The sequence below is a fragment of the Vombatus ursinus genome, unplaced genomic scaffold (genome assembly GCF_900497805.2).
Source record: "Vombatus ursinus unplaced genomic scaffold, bare-nosed wombat genome assembly UNPS02014813.1, whole genome shotgun sequence".
Lineage (NCBI taxonomy): Eukaryota > Metazoa > Chordata > Mammalia > Diprotodontia > Vombatidae > Vombatus > Vombatus ursinus.
In genome coordinates this window covers 28756514-28781643 of record NW_020954591.1, presented here as the reverse complement: position 1 = coordinate 28781643, position 25130 = coordinate 28756514, and the positions used below count along the sequence as shown (strand labels likewise).

At 37.3% G+C, this 25130-nt stretch overlaps 1 protein-coding gene across 1 annotated transcript in view; it reads left to right on the top strand.

Moving 5' to 3' along the window:
• Window positions 1-21407, top strand: part of APLP2 (amyloid beta precursor like protein 2) — a 91168-nt gene extending 69761 nt beyond the window's left edge. Inside the window, exons 5-17 of the mRNA XM_027877556.1 lie at window positions 146-342; window positions 674-891; window positions 2161-2328; window positions 6088-6218; window positions 6907-6981; window positions 8042-8200; window positions 8949-9077; window positions 12242-12341; window positions 12855-13007; window positions 16800-16882; window positions 17696-17770; window positions 18197-18352; window positions 19897-21407. Coding sequence (XP_027733357.1) covers window positions 146-342; window positions 674-891; window positions 2161-2328; window positions 6088-6218; window positions 6907-6981; window positions 8042-8200; window positions 8949-9077; window positions 12242-12341; window positions 12855-13007; window positions 16800-16882; window positions 17696-17770; window positions 18197-18352; window positions 19897-19998 — 1746 coding nt within the window. The 3' untranslated portion in view covers window positions 19999-21407. The remainder of the gene's footprint in view (window positions 1-145; window positions 343-673; window positions 892-2160; window positions 2329-6087; window positions 6219-6906; window positions 6982-8041; window positions 8201-8948; window positions 9078-12241; window positions 12342-12854; window positions 13008-16799; window positions 16883-17695; window positions 17771-18196; window positions 18353-19896) is intronic.
• The last annotated feature ends 3723 nt before the right edge of the window (window positions 21408-25130 follow it).

The following is a 25130-nucleotide window of genomic DNA, read 5'->3' as shown; positions in this document are numbered from 1 at the left end:
ATAATTTTAGATATTGATATAGTTTGATTCTTTCATAAGGCATTTTTCTGTAGTGAAGTGTACTCAGAAAAGGGAAATGTTTGAAACAAATTCACTGTAAAGTCTGTGAAGCCTTCAACTATGTTGGCCTCTCTGTCTCTTCTAGGCATGTATGTCTCAGGGGATGACCTTGTACAGTTATGGTATGCTGCTACCCTGTGGGCTGGACCAATTTCATGGCACTGAGTATGTGTGCTGCCCCCAAACCAAAGTAATTGAATCTGTTTCCTCAAAAGAGGAAGATGAGGATGAGGATGAAGAAGAAGATGAAGAAGAAGATGAAGATTATGACATTTATAAAAGGTAATGTCTTTCTGGGTTGAGAAAAATGTTTGTTTGTTTTTAGTACACACACAAGTAGCTCCATATCACCTTTAGAAAGGGAAACTTCTAGGAGAATGGAGAAGCAGCGTTGGTCCCATCCTGAAGCATCTAATTGTCATAATCTCAAAGCAAGTCATGGAGAACCTTAGTGACTATTAATATTTATACTGTTCCAAGCCACATCACCATGTTTTGACAGTTTGAAACCTTTATGTGAATGCTTAAGAATGCTAAGAGTCATTGGATAGGTGCATTGAAATTTGTGTGTGAGGGCCTAAAATTACCTTAATTTCTAATTTTGATCTTCTAGTGAATTTCCTACTGAGGCAGATATAGAAGACTTCACAGAAGCAGCTGTGGAAGATGATGAGGAAGAAGGGGATGAAGAAGAAGAAGAAGAAGTTGTAGAAGATCGTGATTATTACTATGATAACAACTACAAAGTAGATGGCTACATTGAAGAGACTCCAACTGAACCTAGCAGTGATGGGACTCTCTCTGAGAAGGAAATAACTCATGATGTTAAAGGTAATTCCTGGCTTGTTTATGGATAGGGCCATGGCTTTAAAATTCATATATAATTGGATCCTATTACTGTTAGTACTTCAACAACTTTAATCACTATGTGTAAATCAGAAATTAAAGAATAGTGCTTGTATGCATCGAAAGTGAAATGAACTGTCAGGAGCATTGGTTAGTCCCATTTTGAAAGTTGGTAGGCAGTTTTCTTGGCAAGGTGCCTCTAGCAGCTGACACATCTAGTGAGAGAGGTGCTAGATTGAATCACAAGCAGTTTTCTTACTTGCGACTATAATTATAGAACAGGATATAGGCATGTTTAAGACCTTACCATCAGTTGGAATAATTAGGTTTTTTTTGAGACTTCTTGCTCCCTTTTACTAGAAAATGAGAGGCAAGTTAGTCTGCTTTAATGAATATGTTAATCATATGTTAAACATTGTAATGCCATCTCTCACATTTGACCTGAGTGGAAAGTCCCTTTCTCCATCGTGTATGTTTGTGTATGTATGTACATACACAGACACATTAATACTATTTAATAAATTCACATTATGTTTATATAGCACATATATATATATTCAGGCAGATATATATATATATAATATAGAAAGACATAAATATATAGATATATATGTAGTAAAGTCTCCTTCCTTTCTCTCTTCTCCAATGTGTAGATTGCTGCCAATGTCCATTGCAACATTTTCATAGTTGGGAATATTGATTGCAAAATTAGCTGACCTACATGTTACTGAATCAGGTCAAAATTTTTTAATCTCTCAGGTAAAAATGATCTGACAGATTTAATAGCAGCATACTGAAGATAAAGTAATTTCCTGAAACTGGAGAAGGTTGCATGTTAGGGTCAATTGTAGAGCTGAAAAATAAAGACAGGCCTACTTGGAGAATAACCAGGATATGGTCAAGTGTCTATTTCTTGGGAAGTAGAGATAAGGAAGACTCCAGGCCTCCTAGCTGCACATTGCAAATGTTGCCATCTATTCATGATGGTATCATAGGCATCATACCATGCAAATGACTTTTAACTTGCAATTCCTTCATAGTTGCTTATCTTATTTAATTAAGGAACCCTTTGAGGTTGTGAACAGTCAGGTAGCTGGTAATGTACCTGCTGCTGGTTGTCAAATTTTGATACTTCGTGGATGTTGCATATCATACAACATTAACCTTACCTAAGGGCTGCTGGTCTATAGCATGTTAAAAGCATTTGAAGCTCCTACCTCTTCCCTGCTGACATTCTAACCCATCTCCACACAGCTGTCTGCTCCCAGGAAGCGATGACAGGGCCCTGCCGGGCCGTGATGCCCCGTTGGTACTTCGACCTCTCCAAGGGAAAATGCGTGCGCTTTATATATGGCGGCTGCGGAGGCAACAGGAACAATTTTGAGTCTGAGGACTATTGTATGGCTGTGTGTAAAACGATGAGTAAGTCCTGCCTCAGGCTGGCTCTGTGCAGCTAGCCACTGTCCTGTCCAGCATTCTGTCTCTTCTTCTCTGGCCAGTCCCTGTGACCACATCTGTGTAGTGTGCCCTGCTGACTCTGATGTTTGCAGTCGTTTTTTGTTTTTGTTTTTGTTTCATCTCTGTGCTTCCTAGATTTTAGGCTTTACTTTTCTTTTTTGACAGTTCCAAGAACCAGTGTATCCATGTGCCCATTCTTATTTTGTCTGCTGGTTGTGGTGGTGATGATATATTCCCTGGTTTGGCTCTAGCCTTCTGGAGATTTGTTTTTAGTATTTTAAAGTATTTTAGTTTGAAGACCCAGGACTTGGTTGTATTGGTTCCCTCATTAGTTGGAATGTGCCTGGAAACTTAGATACTAGCTTGGAAAACCATGAAATCAGGACATGCCATGGTTTGAGGTATCACTGCTTGTGCTTCTATTTTAGATGTTGATATAACTAGGCTCCTGTGGTTCTTGGCATATACAATAAGAATCACCTGTATAACTAAGAAGTTAATATAATGGCAACTTCAAGGTATTCAGGATGATGAGCTGGGCCTTTTCTAGATAGGAGTAAGAAGGTTGTCTTTCTTTCCCATGGGTGTCTAAATGACATGTCCTTTTGTTAGATTTCCCCATCTTTGCAGTTCTAATTAATACTCTTAGAACATATTCAAGGGCATTCTGACATGTACTCTGGAATTCATTAGAATGACTAGTTACTACTTGATGTTGGAATTTGCTCTCAAGAGTTTAATTCTAGCTTCTGATAGATTTTAATCAAATGAAACATTCTTCTCTTTCACCCCAGTAATTTTTAAGAATCTCCTTAATTTAACACTTTGACTTAAACTGTCATTAAGCATCTCTTATAAGCCTTTTGTGTTTGGGGAGACTTAGAATTTCAGCTTGTGCTTAAACTGATTTTCTTTCTTCAAGCTTCATACATGTGATTTTTTTTTTTTAAATGGGCTGATAGTTGGCAAGTATGGAGTAGACCTGGTAGCTTTGGGGAATTTGATGGTAAGAAGTTATTTCTAGCTGGAACGTGGCTTTGAATTTGAGACTCTACTGTAAAATAAAGTGTATGTAAAGCAGTCTAGAAGTAGGCTCAGTCTCAGATATAGAGATGTAAGATGTAGGAGAAGTAGTACAATCCATTTATATCACTTATGCCTCTTTTCTTTTAAAAATGATCAGCAATTTTGTAAAAAAAAAAAAAAAAAAAAAAAAGATTACCCAAATTCTTAGAAACCTGTCTTTAGTTTCTGTTCAGACTGCCAGGCAATTTAAAGAATCTGGGAGTAGATAGTAACAACTACTAAATATCTTGCTGGAAATGACGGTATTCTAGGGCACCCATATGGGGTGATAAAATAAAGTTGGGTTCATTAATCAAGACTATGGGACAGTTACTCAGTTCACAAAATTATTGTCCTCGGTAGTGGTGAATTCTGCCCATTTTGTGTATCTGTGGTTGTGTGGATGTGACTGTGTGTGTTACTTGTAGATGGAAAAGAGGTGTTTTTAGCAGGTCGTCTCTGGATGGGACAGAAATAGAATTAACTGTAAGCTAGCAGTGCTTTTATAGAGAGAAGGAGATGCATTCTAGCAGATGAAAACTGTACTTGGGATCAAGAGAAGAGTCCTCCTGGGTTTAAACCCTATTAACCATTGGTGTAAACATGGCCAAGTCACCTTTGAATCTTCCCTTATCCATACATGGGGATAATGATTGTGCAACCTGCTTTCCACAATTGTGAGGAAAATGCTTTGTAAACAGCATCATGTCACTATTCTCTCTCTCCCCACCCTCCACCCCTTTTTAAAACATCCCCCTCCCTTTTATTTCCCCAACAACCTTATGAGACAAGTCTTAGTGCTAGTGTTATTTCCATTTTGCAGCTTAGGAAAATGTGTGTCAAAAACATTACTTGGCAAGTGTCACATAACTAATCCAAGTCAGATTTATTAATCAAATTTGGGTCTCATTTCTCCATTTATACCAGCTGTGCAAGCCATTGGAACCAAGCTAGGGAATGGTTGGTGCTAGCAGCAGCTTACATGTTTCATTACTGTCACTTAAGTGGGACTTCGTGGAAGTTCCATGTACGCCCTGAGTTGCCTCAGTTTCCTCATCTCTAAAGTGAAGGTTTGGACTGGAATGCTTCTATGAGATGTCTTTTAGTCCTTTTACCTATTAATACATAAACTTTTCAGCCTAAGCTTAGATTGCTGATTTAGAATTGAATAATAATAATAGAAACATTTTGTACATCATGTATCCAGTTAAATTGTTACATATTGTGTGATGCCATATTCTGTTCTATAATACTTGTCTTTAGAAGAATAATGATCCAGATTATTGCTTGTTCTCATCTGAAAGTTTATGATGAGTGTTTTTAGCATTTGTATCAGATAATCTTCAACATAGATTTATAGTGAAAGGGGAAAAAAAAGATTATTTAAAAAGATTTGGCTTGACAAGGTACATAAACCTTTTGTAGTGGCCTGTTAAGTTTGTGTGAGTTTGGAATAAGTGTTTGTCACCCAGTTGCTTTCATCCTATAACTTCTGAGGAAGGTAAATAGTTGCTGGGATTTTATTGAATACATCATTATATAGTTTTTGGGCATTTGTCTTCAGTTTAGGTTTATATGCATTACACAGTTTTTTAAACTCTGCTGGCAAGTGAAGAGCTATTCTGTCTAACCTGTGAAATCGCTGAGGAAATGATTTGACAAGAACTTCCATAAATACTGTCTTGAGAGGTTGAACAAGTGAATTTGTTTCATTGATCTTTTTCTTAGCATGTTGGCAGAATCAGCTGTGCAAGACATCCACTTTCCTGGGATTGATAACAGTTTATGTAATAAAGAATGTTTCATTTTAAAATAATATTTTGTTTCCTACTTAATGGCCAGTAGGTGCTAATTAGATTTAATAGTTTATAAGTTCAAATGTAATTTAAAGTCAACGTTTTCCTGTCTTTGTACAATATAGCAACTTAGTTTTCCGTGCTCCTGGTAAGTACTAGGTATAATGTGAGTGAGTGCCTCTCAGCAATGTACAACACTTAATTTTCAGTTAGTTGCTTCAGCTTCTCTCCTCACAGAACCTGAAAAACAAAAACACAATTTGGTCTCTGTACATTTAATTCTTCTTTTTTACCTTTCCTGTCCTATAAAGGAGGTAATGAATTGAGAAAATGATACATGAAGGTGGATAACAGAAAGCAAAATAAAGCCGGAACTTTCAGTCTTGACTAATTTAAAATCAAATGTATGTTCATATTTGGCAAAGTTGGTTTTCATAAGGTTACAACTTTACCCTGTACATCCATCTTGGTTCAGATTGTACTAGTGGTGAAGAGAGGATTTTAAAATAGTGGTTAAATAGTTTAGATTATAAGAAACTCTGAAAAAGAATAGAGTAAATCCTTTCTCCCACACTCATTAACTTGAGCCGTGCTATTGCCGAAGATAATCTAGATGGTTGACATACCACTAAATTTCTGTACTAACTTGATTTAACATAGTTGACTAACATTTCTGTGTAGAAGATTTCTGGTTGCAGTATAATAAAGGCAGACAACAGAAACTCTGTACTCCTTAGCATAACTTAAGACAACCTAAGTCAATTTTGCAGGTCCTAAGCTTCCATTTCTCCCAGTAGCAGAGGAGCAGACATTTTCAACAATATGTCTTGATTCCAGAACCTTCCTTCTAATTTTGTTTCAGTTCCTCCAACTCCTCTGCCAACCAATGACGTTGATGTGTATTTTGAGACCTCCGCAGATGACAATGAGCATGCTAGATTCCAGAAGGCTAAGGAGCAGCTAGAAATTCGGCATCGCAATCGCATGGATAGAGTAAGCATAGGCCCTGACATTATCATCACATCAATTTGATACTCTGCTAATAAGAGTTTTTATAATAAAAACCAAAACCTGGTACCCTATTTTTAGAAGCCTTTTAAACCAACCCCCTGCATTTTTCAAAAGAGGAAACTGAATCAGACCATAAACAGAATTTTTTGTTTCCATTATCTTTCTCATATTCCAAATATATTGGTTTATGACCATTAAAAAAAAAAATCAAACAACTATGGTTACACTTTTCTATAGTTAACCCCTTTTTGTTTCCTTGGTTAAGCATAAAGCCATTTTACTCCAACATTTTTCAAATTTAGAAAGCAAGTAGCTCAATCTAAAATGGTCAACTAAGCATTCGAAGCTTTTAAGATTCACTTGTGGATGAGGGAAACAGGAGTGTGGGTTTAGATTGTAGATGTACAAAAATACTCTAAAAATAAACACTTTTCTGGAATAGTCCTCCCAAAATTATACCCATATGGTATAACATTGGAAAGAGCTTCAGAGATACCTTAATCCAACAGTCTCATTTTACTGTTGGAAAATTACCAATACAAAATAATGGTGGAAACCTTTGCCCATAGGCATTCCCTCTTGGAGTTCTCCATATGTTGAGGGAAAAAATACTCACTAGAGGAGGGGGAGAGAAGGCAGAAGGTATATTCCTTGATTTTGTATCTTTTAGGTAAAGAAGGAATGGGAAGAAGCAGAGCATCAAGCTAAGAACCTTCCTAAGGCAGAAAGACAGACCCTGATTCAGGTAGGAGACACCATCTTTCTTCGAAAAAAAACCTCGATTTTCTTCTGCTTGAGAATATGTTCACAGCCAAAACCTTGGAAAGTGAGGAATTCTGATACCTCTCAGTTGGAGAACTCATATTACAAAGTAATTACATGTGTGCATAGTTTGTGTGTCTTCATCTCCAAGGTGACTATGGCCTGCTCAGTTCTGGTAGGAAGAAGCCAAACTTTCCATCAGACTATCTGATAACAAGATGTGTCTATGGGCTTTCTTCATTGTTTTGTTTTTCTGGAAGATGTGTTTTGACACTTCCAGGTTTAGATTATAGCTTTTCCTAACAGAACTGAAATTTTTGCATATCTGTTGAAAAGACAGAAAATAACTATTTCTGATAAACTTGATTTCCAGCTTTCTAAGAGTGTAGCCTTAAAGTGCCAGTAGCAAAATGCACCCAGTCTTTGAGACCAAAATAATATCTAGACTAAAGGAGAAGTTATTATTCTACATCATTTATTTAGGATTTCATAGGGGTTGATTGAATTTACTGTCATCTTAAAAGCAGAATGATTTTATTACTTTAAGGCCTTTTCTTTAGACGTTTAGCAGTTGAGCTATGTCTTTACTTCTAGTGTTTGTATCTGGGTCAGTGATTTAGTCCATGACACTCATGATTGCAAGGTCAAAAATTAAAATTAAAATTCCTGTGTGCACCAATGTGTTTTTTCGTGGAGATACTATTCAGTATCTCCTACCAAATCTGGCCAGCTATAGATTCTTGCCAGCAATCCTACAAGTGAATAGGGATGATTCAACATAACATATTACCCCTATTGGTAGATGATTCATAGTGTTTGTCTTAAGAGAGCAAACTATGAAGAAATTAAGTGTTTTCCTTTCTCTAAACGTTCTAGGATTAACATCAGCCTTCACAAATAGGCGCTCAAGTAGAAGAATCCTATACTTCTTAGTTGGAGAACTCAAGTATATATTGTATACTTGCATATCTCTTCCCCTGACTTTAATGCAACCTTTTGGCTTCTGGTGAAGTACATAATTTTTCCTACTTCTTTTGATTCAGCACTTCCAAGCAATGGTGAAATCTCTAGAGAAGGAAGCAGCCAGTGAGAAGCAGCAGCTGGTGGAGACTCACCTGGCTCGAGTGGAAGCTATGCTGAATGATCGTCGTCGCATGGCTCTAGAGAATTACCTAGCTGCCTTGCAATCTGACCCACCACGGGTGAGCTGTGTTCAGCATTAATTCTTGATGAACTACATTTTTGTTAAGGAAATTATCTCTTTTGGAAACCAGTTTGTGCCTGTGACTTTGGTCATTATGGAGAAGCAGGGTCAAACTAAGTTGTGATACAGTGCATCATTAAAAGTATCCCCATGGATGGTTTTGCTCAGATTGAGGTATAAAGGGAAGAATGATAAAACAGCCCTTCTAAATTTAATCAAACATTTGATGGCCCAGCATCTTCCTCTACTGTTTCACAGACTTTAATAAATAGGGCATAAAATATTAAGTACTTGGTCTTCAAGCTAACTGTGAAAGGCTAGTGTCCTGAAGTGAGAGGGATTTGTTTCTTCTTCTTTTTTAATCTTTTATTTATTTTTATTTTTAATTGTTTTATTTTATTTTTTATTTGTTTCTATGGTCTCAATTTCTTCCGTTCCATTATTCCACCCTCATTACCTTCTGGACATGTTCGTACTCTTAAAGCATGAAAATTGTGCTCTCATTTCTTAATGTTTATTCTTTTGAATTAATAGATCAAGAGTTGATTAAAGAACTGATTGCTATGAGTGGGGGTAATAGAGAAAGCTCAAGAAAAATAAACTACAAGTGATACATTGAGAGCTAAAATTGGGCTAATAATGGAGAAGAATTGGTTAAAGGCCCAATAAAAAGCTGGATTAGTTATTGTTTTCTGTATGTTTCTAGTTCTTTAGTGACTATATTTTTGCATTCTTCCCCCTTCCAGCCTCACCGAATCCTCCAGGCCTTGAGGCGTTATGTTCGTGCTGAGAACAAGGATCGCCTACATACCATCCGCCATTACCAGCATGTATTGGCAGTTGACCCAGAAAAGGCTGCCCAGATGAAATCCCAGGTATAATAGAAATAATATTGCATGATAACTTTATATATTGATTTGCAGTTTCATATGCAATCATATTTTTTATTATACTGTGTTATAGAAATGCTTAATTCCATAAATACAAAATAAAAGATAAAAGAGAAATACTAAGAAAATTATTGAACTGAGAGTGATTCTTGGTGAGTCATTTGAGAATCCTTGTTTATACTTTGGTTAATTGGCTGAATATTCACAATAATTTGACACATTAATCCATGAATAATGAAATTTGATATGTGTTACTTGTTGTGAAAGAACTGTTTTTAGTTTTTGCGTACGAAACACTCATGATAATCAAAAGTTTAGATATGTGTGATTATATCTGAAAGAAACAATTTCCAAATGGACTCAACAGTTTTTCAGCATGGTTAGCTTCTGCTGATTTTGGATATTGCCTGGAATACTGTAATGGCAGTGTAATTTAGTGCATTGACTTATAGTTCACTTACATCTTGTGATATAAACTACAACCTCAGTAAACTTCTAAACTTGGAAATTCAGTGACATCTGTACAGTTTAGTAATCCATCCTAGTCAGTGTTCACTGAAGTTTTTTAAATGGAGGACAGGCCTTGCAGCTGATCACTTTTCCTTGGTTAATTTTTTGTGTAGCTAGTAATATACTTGTCTTTGAGATAGTGGATACTCAATACTTCTATACATAAAATTTTATGAAAATGAATACTTTTCCATTTTTAAGAACCTCATGCCTTCTTTAAAAAGGAGAGCAGGTGGTCAGTCCACAGACTAAACTCAACTCAGGACAAGCTGGAATTAATTTTATGGAGTATAAGACTCTGAAATTATTATTCTTTAGCTGACATTGACTATTTTAAAAGCTGTTCAGTCAGTGATTGAATAATACCAGGTTCCTGGAGAAGAGGGGTCCTGCCGGACTATGCAAGAAATACATACATTTCATAGGCCAACTCTAATTTTGTCAGACCTGTATGTCCATTTTCTTGAATTTACTATTCAAAGGGAATATTATTTAAATATTTAGATGATCTGTGATCTCCCAGGGGCTATTTTCACTAGTTAGCATAGATCACAATTTCCCCAACTTGTTCTGTGTCTGCCCTTCTTGTTCATAGTTTTCTTTCATAGAAGGTCCGTGCAACATGGGCAGAACTCCGCCTTTCTTTACTCTTAGCATTTTGGAGGTACTGGCAAGCATAGTAAATGGACAGACGTCTTTTTTGTAGATCTTTTGATACTACAAAGATTTCAAATGAACAAAACAACATTTTTCTTTCAAAACTGACTCTGACTATGCTGCTAATTAGAATTGTGGCATTACAGGCTGAGATAAATAAGCGAGGAGAATTGTACTGGATTCTTGCCCATCTTTGGTAGGGCTAGGTTGTTTGTTGGGTGTTATTGTTTCCCATTAATTTAATTAATTAATTAATTAATTTATTTTTATTTTTATTTGCTGGACCCGAGTTTCTATTACTAGATTAAGTTCCCAGTGAGGACTGTGGTCTCCCAGTACAGCTGAATTGCCTAGAGCTACTGGGAATTTTAGTGTCCTGCCCAAGGTCACAGCAGGACTTGCGGGTCCTCTGTACTCTTGAGTCCTACTTTCTGTCAGCGATGCCATGCTCCCTCCCTTTGTGTTAAATTTAAATTAATTTTTCTAATATGAGTCACCAGGCTGCTGTAGTATAGAATCATCGCCAAGCACAGGAGGGGAGGAGGGAGTCTTTCCCCTAGTGTGTGAAAATCTTGTCAGAGCAGCAGTCATGTGCTCAGCTAGCCTTTTATTTCTCATGGCCCCACTAAGTACATAAAACATTCTGTTATTCCTGCATTAACCTCTGTTTTGTCATTCAGTGGTCATTTAGTTTGATCTCCATAGGATTCTGGAAGTGATAGACTTAGGTTTCACACCCTTGTAACCTACCCGCAGGTTTATATGCAAAAGAAACACATTTGTTAACTTTTGTCTCTTGCTGTGTGTTCTTGTTGATGTGTTCTCTATAGTCCTTTAATTCATTTGGAAAAGTTACAGCATCAACACACTTCTGGCAAGATGGAGTATTTAAATTCCGTTTCAGTTTGCATTATTTCTCCTAGGCACTCTGCTTTTCCATCAGTTTATTTGATTGACAGACTTGCAAAAATAAAATTAAATTGCTTTCATCCTTCCTTTTAAAGGTCAGAAAGGCTTTGATCTATAATAAAAACAGTTCCATTTAACTTAATTTTCTAGTTCAGACATTTGGGATTCTTGACTTGGAGCACCCTCTGTAGGGAAAAATTTGTTAATACATGTTCAGTCATCTCATGGACAAGGTAGGTGTTGTGGCTTCTGAACAGTGGTACTTGGGTGTTTTAGGAAAGTGGATCATAATTTTCCTTGCTGACTGCTAAATGCCACAGTTCTCTCACATTATTAAGGTGGATGTATTATTACCCTATTAGTGTAAGTAACTAGTTGTCAATGGTTTTGTAATATGTGGCCTTATTATAGATTTGAATACTTAAATATTGTTGTGTTTTTATCTAGAAAAGAAAGAGTTGTGCTTTAGGGTGATATAATCAGAAAATCTACTTTTATCAATAGTTTCATCCTTCTCCCTTGTGACTTTTTGTCAGATCTAGTATTTTGTATCATATTAAAATTGTTTTGAGTTTACCTTTCTCTCTTCTGTTAGACTCTGGAGATAATAAACATTAACATGCAGTTGTAGGAAGAGAGAAGTAAGGGAATAAAAGAGTTGGGGTCATCTATGATTTGGATATTTTGGCCCCATGTAATTAAAATTGCAATTCAGTATAGGTAGGGTTCACTGTATTTTAGGTGAAGAATTGGCTAGACTAACCTCTTTTGCCCAACCATGCCAATTAGTACATATGTTAGGTTTAAAATTAAGCAATAAGCAGAATTATGAATGAAGTTTATACCTACTTATATTTTGGTAAAGTTCCTAATATCTTCTGGGCATAGATTTTATATTTTATTATTGAAGTGTTAGTTTAGTCATTAGTGGTGAGGGGATTCTTATTTTGTAAGTCCTGAGATTCAGCTTGAGACTTTGAGTGGTCTGGAAATGGTTTTCCAGGGAGATAGACTTTTGGGGTTGTTACTGAAAAATGAAAGCTACTTGCTTAACGATGTTTGTGCCCGGTTAGGTAATGACCCATCTCCATGTGATTGAAGAGAGAAGAAATCAGAGCCTGTCCCTATTATACAAAGTACCTTACGTTGCCCAGGAAATCCAGGAAGAAATTGGTAGGTATCAACTAATGGTTTTTTTTCTGTTCGGAATTAGTTGTTACTAATTGTGGTGGGAAGACGCTAGAGAGGATGGGAGCAATTGAGGTCAATGAAACTGAGAATTATTATACCAATACTTTATTTGTTTGAAGATTGAAAATGTTTTCTTTGTAGGATCTACATTCCCAACTTCAGAAAAATGGCATAGGAGTTGCTGTGATGACTGATCCAGTAATGCCTTCTGTTTCACTGACCTTGTAATAATTTAAATACAGGAAGAAAATCTAGGGTGTGAAATAGCAAGGGAGAAGGAAGTAGCCTGTTAATGGTTTTTTTTTTTCTTCTTCTTCACAACTATTTCTTAGTCCCTATTTTTTCCCATTCCTTTCCATTCAACCAAGCTAAGAACATCTGTCCTTCTAAAATCATAGTCATTTGTACCTTGCAAACAGTTGCCTTCTTGAAGACTTGAAAACTAGATGCTTATGAAAAGTTTTTTATTTTATTTTGCTCTTTGCCTATTTTTAGATGAACTACTTCAGGAACAGCGTGCTGATATGGATCAGTTCACCTCATCCATCTCAGAGTCTCCAGTAGATGTCCGAGTTAGCTCTGAAGAAAGTGATGAGGTTCCACCTTTCCACTCCTTCCATCCTTTCCCATCCTTATCTGAGAATGAAGGTGTGTATGGCTGAACATGTGACCTCTCTTGGGGAGCCAGGACACTGAGCTCACTTATTTGGAACAGTGGAATAGGTTTAATGGGAAACAGAGAGAGCTGTGTCTCTTCATAAAGGACTTGAGATGCTTTGATTGTACAGTGAAAGTAAACAAGCTTCTGGGCCCAGTGCCTACCGAGAAGTATTGTTTGATAGGCTGCTTATGGGCATATGGTCATGTGCTATAGTTATTGTATTAAATTCTTAGTTCTATTAGCAGAAGGGAGATGGTGGCATTTATATAGAAGAGCTGGTAGAATTGGGCTTTGCCTCCAGGTCAGAAGAGCGGTAGGAATTCCCATTGTCCTGATTTTCCTGGGGGACAAAGATTTGACTAAGCAACATTTAAGGGTGCTTTGTTTCATTGCCTTATTCCTAAAGCTGTCTCCCCTACAAATACCCCCACAACCCATCAGAAATGTAAGCCGTTCTAGTTGGCCCTAGTTCTTTCATATTCTAAGGGCACATCATTTTGGTTGTACATCAAATTGGGTACCTAGAAGTGACAACATTACTTTGTCAATATGTCACAGATAATTCTAATTTAGACTTGTCCTTTTTTTCCCTCAAGGAACTGTACCCTGCAGACTGAGCTTCATCTTTTAGGGGCATGTTATCCTGCAGTTACTGTCCAGGGCCCAAGAAATACCAAACTCTCCCTTCTTTTTCACTAGAATATTCTCTAATAAATCTTTAGGCCTTAATATTAGGAAGTTTTGGGAATTATTTTAGGGAAGAATGGAGTTTTTGTCTTGTATTTTAAAGACAGAGCCCCTTGTTCTTAAGACAAGTAGCAAAAGCTAAAAACAAGAAATTTTGAAGAGAGCAATTTTCTTTTTCTTAATCTCCTCTTTTTTGCTATTTTGTGTTGTTTTCCCTTCTGCTAGAGACCCAGCCGGATTTGTACCACCCAATGAAAAAAGGTTGGTTTGTAAAAGCTGCTCCCTATAAGCCTTCCATCACTTTTCACTTCCTCAGTGTGTTGGTAGTTTCATTTTATGTTTCATGCCATCACCTGATTTTTTTTTTCTTCCTCACCTCATTTTTCGATTGTAGCACTGAGGGCATCCAAAGAGGGGCCCACCTCATAGTGCTCAGGAATCAGTCTAGCCTTCTTACAGCATATTTGATACAGTAGCTGATAGACATACATGTGTCTTTGGACTTAACGTTGAATTACTGAGGGATGTTTTTGTCAGCAAACAATGTTAGTCTTAGCCATTGATCTCTTGTTCAGCATTTCTTCTTCACCTTTTATCCTCCTTTTAAGAAGTCCTTCATCTTCACAAGGCTTTTCTTTTTGACTTGTTAGAAATTGTGGTGGAAAATGGCTTATTTGGGAAATAAACTGAAATTTAATAACTTCTAGAGTTACCACCTTTGAGAGGCATCGCGGTGTAATGGGTAGGTAGAGGCTGTCTTGTGACTTGCCTTTGAGTCAGGAAGACTTGGGTCCAAGTCCTGCCTCTAGCAAATAATATCTGTGTGACCATAGGAGCAAATTTCTTAAACTTTGTCACAGGTAACTCGAAGATTATAAATTATGGGTTGGTTACTAATTTGCACCTGTGAGAAAGAGTTTGCATAGCAAGATTTGCCCACACCAGGGTAGTCATGTGCCATCGTCCCTCTGAAAACATTCCATGTTTGTGTGTCAGTTTCTGTTTACAGAGTACTTTTAGGTAGTACAAGTTTGATACCTATTTTATTGTTGAAGGAGCTAAGAATGAGAAATGAGGGCTTGTTCAGTCATGTAGCTATTAAGTGACAGAGCTGGTACTCAGAACTTCAGTTCTCTAGACTCATATCAGGGGCTGTTTCCACTGTGCTATGCTCCTTGTCAATGCTTACAACAGTACCGTGTTTTAAAGTTGGTGTTTCTCTTAACAGCCGTTGGTAGCACAATGTTCCTTCTGTGGATGCTCCTTTGGTGGCATCAGATGTCTCCGGAGAGTTCACTGATGTTTTTTTGATTGACATCCTTATGTAAACAGATTATGGCCGAGAGCACCACATAAGCATTCTGTGGTGATTAGAGGACAGTTAAAGTGATCTATGGTAGAACACATCTAGGTGTGTCTGAATAGTACATTCATTTGAGTGCATCCTCATCTTCCTAATGTGAATTTGCTATTAGAGATCAATGTCCTAATTTAATTAAGTGGTCTCAGTAGCACACTAAGATTTTTAGTGTCTGTTTTCTTGGGAATTTGTCTGCATCTATGTGACATTTTGTTAGTGAAGTTGAGTTGTCTCCAGAATTTTTTGAGACGTTCTAATGAATATGACCCTATAGTTTGTACTTCTTAGTACTAAAAAATTAATTTGCCATTTCCTGAATTATCTGTTTAGGTAAATTTCCCTTCTTCCAAGGTATAATCTACCTCTTGCTCCTTAGAAATTACTTGTTTTGACTCGAGACCATAAAATCAAAATGAATTGTTGCCAATTTAAAGAAACACTTAAGTTGCAGCATGAAAAGAATTAAGCCAGTCTCAATTGCTGGTTGGAATTTTTTTATCTCATTTAATTTAATGCTGCCATTAATTCTTTTAAGGCTCTAGCTTCATAAAATGTGAGCTTTTAAAATTAGAATTCACTAAGAGTGAGCATCCTGAGGGAGGCAATAAATTTCCAGGTTCTTCTTTCTTAAATTGTTGGAGCATAGCATTGCTGTCTCCTTGGTATTTTTGAAACAATAAAACCTCTCCTTATTTAACTTAACCAACAGCAAAGTTTTAAGTTCTTCCATAAAAGGGAGACTTGAGAAAAATTGTGCCTGCTTTTGGCTTCAGAATAATGAGTTAATGTGTCATGCATTAGCAAAGCTGCAAACTCAGCAACCCTGGTAGCTCTGTTATTAATCGCTGAATGTAAAGTACTGTTTTAGTTTGTGAATTGAAAAGCTTTGCTTCCCTGACTTTAAGCTTTGTTGTCTTTTTCTCTTAGGAAGGACAGTACGTTTACACGAGCCAATATTTTGGTTTGAATTACTTAGTATATACAATATACTGGCAGGCCCATTGGTTTAGAACTCTTATTTTCCCCCACTCCCTTTGTACCTTCATCTCCTTTTCTTCACCCTTCTCCGTTTCCATTCTCCCTCCCATCATCTTCTCTCTTTCCCTTTCTTTTCTCCTCCTTTTCCTTCCCTCTGTCTCTGTACTTTAAATCTAAAAATAATAGAGAATTTGCTCTTTTTCTGGGTTTTGTTTCTGAGTTTGTTCACACTATGATACTTAGTGTGTCATATCACCATAAATGTGTGATGTTGGATCATGATATTCTATGCGTGAAATCATATTCTCCCCATCACCTTTATGTTAAGAATATTCCCATCTCTGGGTCAATGCCCTGATTCATCACTGATGGAATGGCATTACTGGTCATTCTAAAGGGCACCAGCATGCCACTGCAGGAGCAGGTAGGGGGTGATAGGTGACCTGCATTATGGAAGATTGTGTTGTGTAGGTTATTCATTATGCCCTGGGAATCTCTTAGGATTTCAGCTTCCATTTTTCTAGGTCAGTGCTGTCTTCCCTTTCATCATAACCATATCAGTCTTCCAAAAAACACCAGTGTCACTCCTCATTATAGTTCATAGTGCATCTCCTAAAATGTCAGGGAAAAAAGCAATGTCTTAGCAATTGTGTGTGCTAGGCTCACCTATTTCTTCAGTGGTTTTTGACACTAAAAGGTTTATATAAGGCCAGCAAATTCTTGGAGCCTCATTAGCAATCTTTTTTGTGCATAGGGTCTGGTGTGGCAGAGCTAGATGGACTGATTGGCGCTGAAGAGAAAGTGATTAACAGCAAGAATAAAGTGGATGAGAATGTGGTGAGCTCCCTTTCCTCCCCTCTCATTTTCATTTTGAGAGTATAATTAAAGTGAGTAGCATTGTTTTAGATGCTTTACAGATGAATAATCATGTGTGCATTATCCTTATGGTGCCAGAAGATTTAGTAGGTCTGGGCTGAAGCTACTTACAGACTTACTATGCTGATTCACATCTGGGTTTGAAGAGGGAGTAGAGAACCTCTTTTACATCAATAGCAGAACTTGCCATTGGCTATTACTTGTTAAGCTATGGGGAGGGAAATGATTTCATAGCTGGAAAACTAAAGAGATGCTAGACAGAGGCCACGTTCAAATGGATGGAGGGTTGGTAACTTGACTGAGGGGCAAAAGTTAGGTTTGGCTCTCAGATTGCCTGGAGATTTGTCTTGTTTTCATGGCCCTATTCCCTAAAGCTTTACTTTCTGGGTTATGTTTGTTTAAGTTTGATACTTAAGCCAAATCTCCTGGCATGTGTGGACCCCAAAGTAATTGTACTACACCAATGTGTGGTTAGTTTTTTAAGTAACCTTAATGCAGTGTCATGATAAAGGAAAAAATTCATGACGGGCTGACGAGCCAACACTACAACACTCCAAAACCACTTGGACAGCTGCAGCATAGTCTTGCCTACGTACTTGTCCCTTAATTTGGGGGATGGAACATGGGCCATGCAAGTGGCTGGTGTCCAGAGGGATGTATTTGACTTCCTCTGCCACATTCCTGTTGTCACAGAGACTATATTAACATCTCCCAAGTGTTCCGTTCTAAATCTCCCCTTCTGCACAGTCACTGATCCCTTCATGACTGTTTTAGGTCATTGACGAAACCCTGGATGTTAAAGAAATGATTTTCAATGCTGAGAGAGTTGGAGGACTTGTGGAAGAGCCGGTATGTATGTAGTCCCAGGGCATAGTGCCATTTCTTTCTGAGGCTTCTCTATTCCTCCTTCCTTCATTTGAGCTGGAAAAGAGACTTACATTGAACCTACTTTTAACATACCTTCAGCACTTTGTTAGATCTTAATTTTTCAGACCTTTGGGAGATAAGTTTAAAACCTCTGTACTTGGGCACATATTTGGAGTTTTGTACCAGAGTGTCTAAATATGTTCATTTGATGGAAGGTCATGACGTATGTGAGTGTGTGTGTTGGTGTTGCATTGTATTTGAAGGATAGATGTAATAGTTTGTTATGGGCAAACATTACTTGAGTGCCCTCAGTGAGGCAGCAGCTCCTAGGGAAGTTTTCATTGTGTTTAGAAGGTAACCTGAAGATTCTTGCTGGTTTTTTCCCTACTTGGCGGGTTGTAATTTCAGAACTCTGAAGGATCACTACGAGATGACTTCAGCCTAAGCAGCAGTGCTCTCATTGGCCTGCTGGTCATTGCAGTAGCCATTGCTACTGTCATCGTCATTAGCCTGGTGATGCTGAGGAAAAGGCAGTATGGCACCATTAGCCATGGGATTGTGGAGGTAAGGAGCCACACTTTTTTTTTTTAATTTAATTTAATTTTTTTGCAAGGCAGTTGGGGTTAAGTGACTTGCCCAGAGTCACACAGCTAGTAAGTATCAAGTGATCAAGTGTCTGAGGCCACATTTGAACACAGGTCCTCCTGATTCCAGAGCCGGTGCTGTATCCACGGTGCCACCTTGCTGCCACACTTTCTGTTACTTAGGTTTGAATTTAGGCTTCCAGACCCTTATAACAGGTATTTCCTGGAAATTTATCATCTTACTGTCTCGGGTATTGGACACATTTAGTTTTCAATTGGATTACTCATTAAATTACTAGGTCTCATGTAAAACGTTCCCACAGATGAGTTATTAAATGTTCAATACAAATTTATTTATTTTCCCCAAGAACCTGCTCTTCCTCCTGCATGACTCTAATACTCAGATTATCTTTTTTTGAATATCTCTAATCATGCCCCATTCTCAAAATCTACTAGTTGAAATTCAAGCTCCCTGTGATAGGGTGCAGTTTCACTTCTCCAGCCTTACCTTTTTTGTTTCTTCTTTATGGTCCATGGGTAGCCAAGCAAGATTAACCCACATGTGGAGCTAGAAGGCACCATAGTGGTGACTTGCTAGTTTTATAGATGGGGAAATAAGTCCAGAGAGGTTGTGAGTTGCCCCCAGGGTTGCTCAGCTAGTGAGTGTGACCTTTTAAACTATTATTCTGAGTCAGGATTTGATCCCAGGTATTCCAGACTACATGTCCAGTGCCCTCTTCATTATACTTTCTAAGATCTTGATCCCATCTCATGTTGCTCTCTATGCTTTTAGAATATTCTCCCCTTAGTTATAAGGGATTTCCTTCTCATCCTTAAATCCAAGGTGGAATTCTAGCTCTTCTGAGAAGTCTTTTCCCTCCTCTGTGTGCCTCTGATGCATTTATTTTAAACTCTAGGTTCCATAAGGACAGGGACCCATACCATCTCATTTTTGTTCCCCCCCCAGCATCTAATGCAAGTCTTCCACTCTGCAGACGAGCTCCTACTCTGTATGCATTGCTTGAAATGCTGAACTATCTCACAAGGATCAGGACTTCTAATATTAATTGAGACTATGATTTTGCCTGTTGGAATAGTAACAAGAAATTAATTCCATCAGGGTAAAAGGTATTTATTTGGCTAAGAGATTAGTTTTCTTTTCTAAGGTTAGGCAACATATATATATATGTATATATAATATATATTTTGAGGAGTGGGGAAGCAGTTTGAGCGGAATAGATTATAAAATTGGCCTTGAAGATTGGCAGTACCATAGACTAAAACACTAAGTTACTATTTTTCACTGAGGATTAGTGGGACAATGAGGAATTATGAAGTGATAACTACAATTGATTGTTTGACTCAGATTGGAATCTTGAAATCAATTGTTTGAAACACTTCTCCTTGAGCAATGGAAATTCAGACTCACCCCTGTCTGATGGGTGTCCCTGGTAGGCCCTTGAAGATCCAGTTATTTTGCACTATATAGCCTTGACCCAACATTTTTGTGCAACATTTTTCCAGGTTGACCCAATGCTCACTCCCGAGGAGCGCCACCTGAACAAGATGCAGAACCATGGCTATGAGAACCCAACTTACAAATACCTGGAGCAGATGCAGATTTAAATGACATGAACATGCAGCAGCACTCCTGGTGGGAAAGGAGGTGGCAAAAGGCGGGCCAAAAGGGGTCCAGTGTTTTGGATCAGCTACTGACCAACTGTTGCTTCAAGAGGATTTCATCTTACATTCAGAACTCCTGGATCATTAAGATTATAAGTACTACTGTAGAGTTGCAATTTCCATTCTTTTAAATGGGTGAAAAATGATAATATAACTATATGATATATAAATCTTCTTAAATGAAATGAAAATTGATCTATTGCAGATATATGACTGTAGTTTTTTCTTTTTTTAAATTAATCTGAAAATTCAATTCTATTGTATTGTCTCACACGAGCTCTCTATATAAACGGAAGATGTTGATTTTTATTTCTGATAGACTGTATATGAAGGTCGTTTGTACCAACTGCATTGTATAAATGAACTTGTAGCTCATTTACCATTCTGGCTTTTATATATAAAAGCAGTATTCCTCTAAATGAACTTGTGGAAAGTTGGAAACTGATCAAATGAAAGGTAGAGATGAGGTGCTGGACCACTACAGCACATTGTGTGGCATCTCTCACACATTACTTTTTAAAGAATTAGTTTCTTAGATCTGGTGCTTCCACTGCTGGGTTGCTTGGTGTTTCATGCACCAAGGCATTTGAAGAACCTACGGTTGGGTTGTTTGGAGGTGTTTCGCCAGCATGATGTACACAGATAGGGTGGTAACCGTAACCACTTTTCTTCTTAAGTCTGTTTTCCTTTAAGTCTGTGCAGTTGTGCTCAATGCTCTGCCATCCCTCCCTGCTCTAATTTGTAACCTTCTTTCCCTTCCCCCCAAACAAATCAAGTTCATTTGACTTTTCTCCTTCCTTGAACAAAGCTTTGAATTTTTGCCTTCATTGGCATTTGTCCTTTTGAACATGTTTTCATCTCACTACCTCTCCCTTACCCTTGTCATCAGCTTATTTGATGTCCACCTGAAGAATATTTATAGTCATGGGGGAGGGGGTTGGGCTGCTTAAAACACTCTCCCCAGAACCAACCCCCTGTCATCGGAGGGGGCAAAAAACTGGAATGTTGGCTTTCATTTCGAAAAAGGATACTGCCACTTTTATAGAAAACTGGATCTATAGACACCATGGAGAGCAGTGACAATTTTTTGTTGCATTCCCCATCATGTCTTTGTAATGCTTGTATAGTTGATGTTGATGCTCACAGCTTTTTTTAAATTTGGAGGTTCTGGTAACCTGTGGTGTATTTTTTCTATTTTCCTGTGACTTTGGGTTTTCCCCCCTTTCCCCTTTCCCCTCCATGTCTCTCCCACTATGCACAGATTAAACTTGACCTGCAAACTGCTTAGTGTGGTCTGTGGGGAATGTACAAAGTTTAAACACATCAATAAACACTTTAACTTCCACATAGAATCCTTGTGTCATTCGCTGGCATTTATTTCTCTCTCTCGATGATTGTATATTTCCTTGAAAAATGATTTGTTTCATATTAGTCTAATCATACAAAGAACCCTTTAGGTTTTGAGCCCAGAACTCTTACTGTAGGGGACTTTTTTATGCAGAATACTCAGGATCTGGATAATATTGGGAATTCCCTTCGCTAATGCAGATTCACACCCAGACTTTGAATTATTATTAGATAAGTGCCCGAGGCACAGAAGATTTCAGTGACTTGCCCAGGTTCACATAGCTATCAAGTGTTAGAAGTAGGATTTCATTCTCTGCTAAACCTTGCCCACTAATTCATAAACGCACGCGTGTGTGCGCACGCGCACACACACACTCACACATATACAAAACAAAAAAACTATCTCTTAACAGTTTTAAAAATAAAAACTGGAAATCTGCTTCGTGAATATTCATTTTGAAGTTTCCTTGGACTTCTAAGGGCACTATTCCTCAAAGAATAAACAAGACCTGTTTGGATTTCTGCAATGGCAGAACTTGTGAATTTTTTGTGTAGCCTTCTGCCACTAGAGGGCCCCAGATCCTCATTCAAGGTCATGAGCAAGATGGTAGTATTTGCTTATTTGACCTTCCACATGTTCTGTACATACACAGACGTTGCAGATTTCCAGGTGATAGGAGGCCTTAAAAATCAGCTAGTCTAAAGAAAACTGAGGTACTAAAAACTTAGCATAACTGGGCCATAGTCATAGAGTTCACAAATAGAGGAACCAGGACTCAAATCCAGGCTTCCCAAAAACTCCCGAGATTTCCAAGTCAATTACCCTTTCCAGTATGCTGTGCTTTCTTATGTGAGTGCTAAGTGATTGTTTTTAATTAACATCTCTTTCTGGTTCTACTTATAGTCTTGAGGTCCGAAGGAGATTTCAGACACTGATCTAGCAGAGTTCCACTTTTTTTGGCAGAAGGGATTAAATTTTACTTTTTTCATTAAACAAAAATCTGCCCTTTCTCCCTCCCACCCCTAGTTGAAATAGAAAGAAAAACAAAGCCCTTGTTACAATACAAATTCCCACATGGCCAAACCAAAAAAATAAGTATTTCAATTTGCATTCTGGGTCTATTGTCTTATCTGTAGTCAAGAGGTGAGTAGCATGTTTATCATGAGTCTTCTGGCGTGGTGGTTGATCATTGCTCAGTCAGAGTTGTTATGTCTTTCAAAGTTGTTTGTTTTTACAGCATTTTGTTACTGTTTTTATTGTTGCTCATGTTCCTTTATCAGTTCGTGCAAGTCTTCCCAGATTTTTCAGAAATCTCCCTTTCATCAGTTCTTACAGCACAGAGTAGTCTGTTGCGATCATATACCACAACTTGTTCAGCCATTCCCCAATTGATGAGCATCCCTTCAATTTCCAACCCTTTGTCACCATAAAAAATAGCTGCTATAAATATTTTTGCACATATAGGTTCTTTTCCTTTAATCTCTTTGTAGTATAGACCTAGTAGTGGTATTGCTAGATCAAAGGGTATGCACAGTTTTATAGCCCTTTTAGAATAGTTCACAGTTGTTTTCCAGAATGATTGGAGTAATTCATAACTCCACCAATAGTATATTAGTGTATTATTTTCAATTAATCCCTCCAGCATTTACATCATTTCTGACATTGTGAGGTGGTAGCCTAGAGTTGTTTTAATTTACATTGCTCTAATCATTAATGGTTTATAACACTTTCTCTTTTCTTTTTTAATTTTCTATTTGATTTTTGCCCAGTTACATGTAAAAAAACAATTTTTAACATTCGTTTTTAAAACTTCAGAGTTCAAATTCTGTTCCTTCCTCATTAAGGCAAGCAATTCTGTATAGGTTATGCATAGGTAATCATGGAAAACATTTCCATATTAGTCATGTTGTTAAAGAAAACAGATGTAAAAAAGTGTGCTTCGATCTGTATTCAGATATCATCAGTTCTTTCTCTGGGGATGGATAGTATTTTTCATCATAAGGCCTTCAGAGTTGTCTTGGATCACTGTATTGCTGAGAATAGCTAAGTCACTCACAGCTGATCATATTACAATATTGCTGTTACTTTGTACACAGTACATTTCACTTTGCATCAGCCCATGCAAGTCTTTCCAGGTTTTTCTGAGAACATTGTGCTTATAATATTCTATTATAGTATCCTGCCCAATAGTATTCTATCATAATCACATACCACAACTTGTTCAGCCATTCTCCAATAGATGGGCACAATTCTTTTCCACCAGAAAAGAACTGCTATAAATATTTTTGTACATGTAGGTCCTTTTCCTTTGTGGTATTTTTGTTTTTGTTTTGTTTTTTTTCTTTATCTCTTTTGGGATACAGACCTATTAGTGGCATTGCTAGGTGGAAGAATATGCATGGTTTTTAGCCCTTTGGGCATAGTTCCAAATTGCTCTACATAATGCTTGAATCCGGTTCACAACTCTACCAACAGCGCACTAATGTCTCATTTTCCCACATCCCTTCCATCATGCATCATTTTCTTTTTCTGTCCTATTAGCCAATCTAATAGGTATGAGGTAGTACCTCAGAGTTGTTTTAATTTTCATTTCCTCAATCACTAGTGAATTAGAGCCTTTTTTCATATACTTATAGATACCTTCCATTACTTCATCTGAAAACTTCATATCTTTTGATTAGAAACACTTTTTTATATGACTATAAATAACTGATTTTTTTTTCTTTTGAAAGCTGCCTCTCCATATTAATTGACCATTTACTGATTGGGGAATGGCTTTTATTTTTAATTTTTTTTTGTTTTTATTTGATAGTTTTCCCAATTACATGTAAAGACAATTTTCAACATTCAGTTTTTGAAAGATTTTTGAGTTGCAAATTTTTCTCCCTCCCCCTTTCCCAAGACAACAAGCAATCTGATAAAGGATATTTATGTGCAGTAAAGTAAAACATTTCCACGTTAATCATTTTGTCAAAAAAGAAACATGATAAAAATGAAAAAAGGAAAAATAATGTGCTTTGATCTGCATTCAGACTCCATTGGTTCTTTCTTTCACTGGATGTGGATAGCATTTCCCATCATGAATCTTGGAATTGTTTTGGATCATCATATTGCTGAGACGAGCCAAGTCAAACATCATTGATCGTTGCACAGTGTTACTGTGTACAGTGTTTTCTTGGTTCAGCTCATTTCACTCCGCATCAGTTCATTTTTCTGAGATCTGCCTGCTCATCTTTTCTTATAGAACAATAATATTCCAATACATTCATATACCACAACTTGTTCAGCCATTTTCCAATTGATGGGCATCGCCTCAGTTTCCAATTCTTTGCCACCACAAAAAGAGCTGCTATAAATATTTTTCTACATGTTGGGGGTGTGCCCCCCCTTTTTAATGGTCTGTTTGGCATACAGAGAGTGGCTTTATTTTATTTTTATATTTCATATTTATTTTTACAAATTTGACTCAGTTCCTTAGATACTTGAGAAAAGAGGCCTTTATCGGAGACACTTGCTGTAAAATTATTTGATATTTGTTGTTTATGGTATGTCTTAGCACAATTTAGTTTTCCTGATTATCCCTTTTAATTAGATCCATTTTGCTTTTGCTTTGTCTGAGATCATAACTTTAAAAGTCCTTCCTTTAAAAGTTCTGATGAAGCATATTCGATTCTGCTCTAGCCCTTTGTTTTAACTTTCTGTGTGTCTTTGTTTCAAGTGTGTCTCT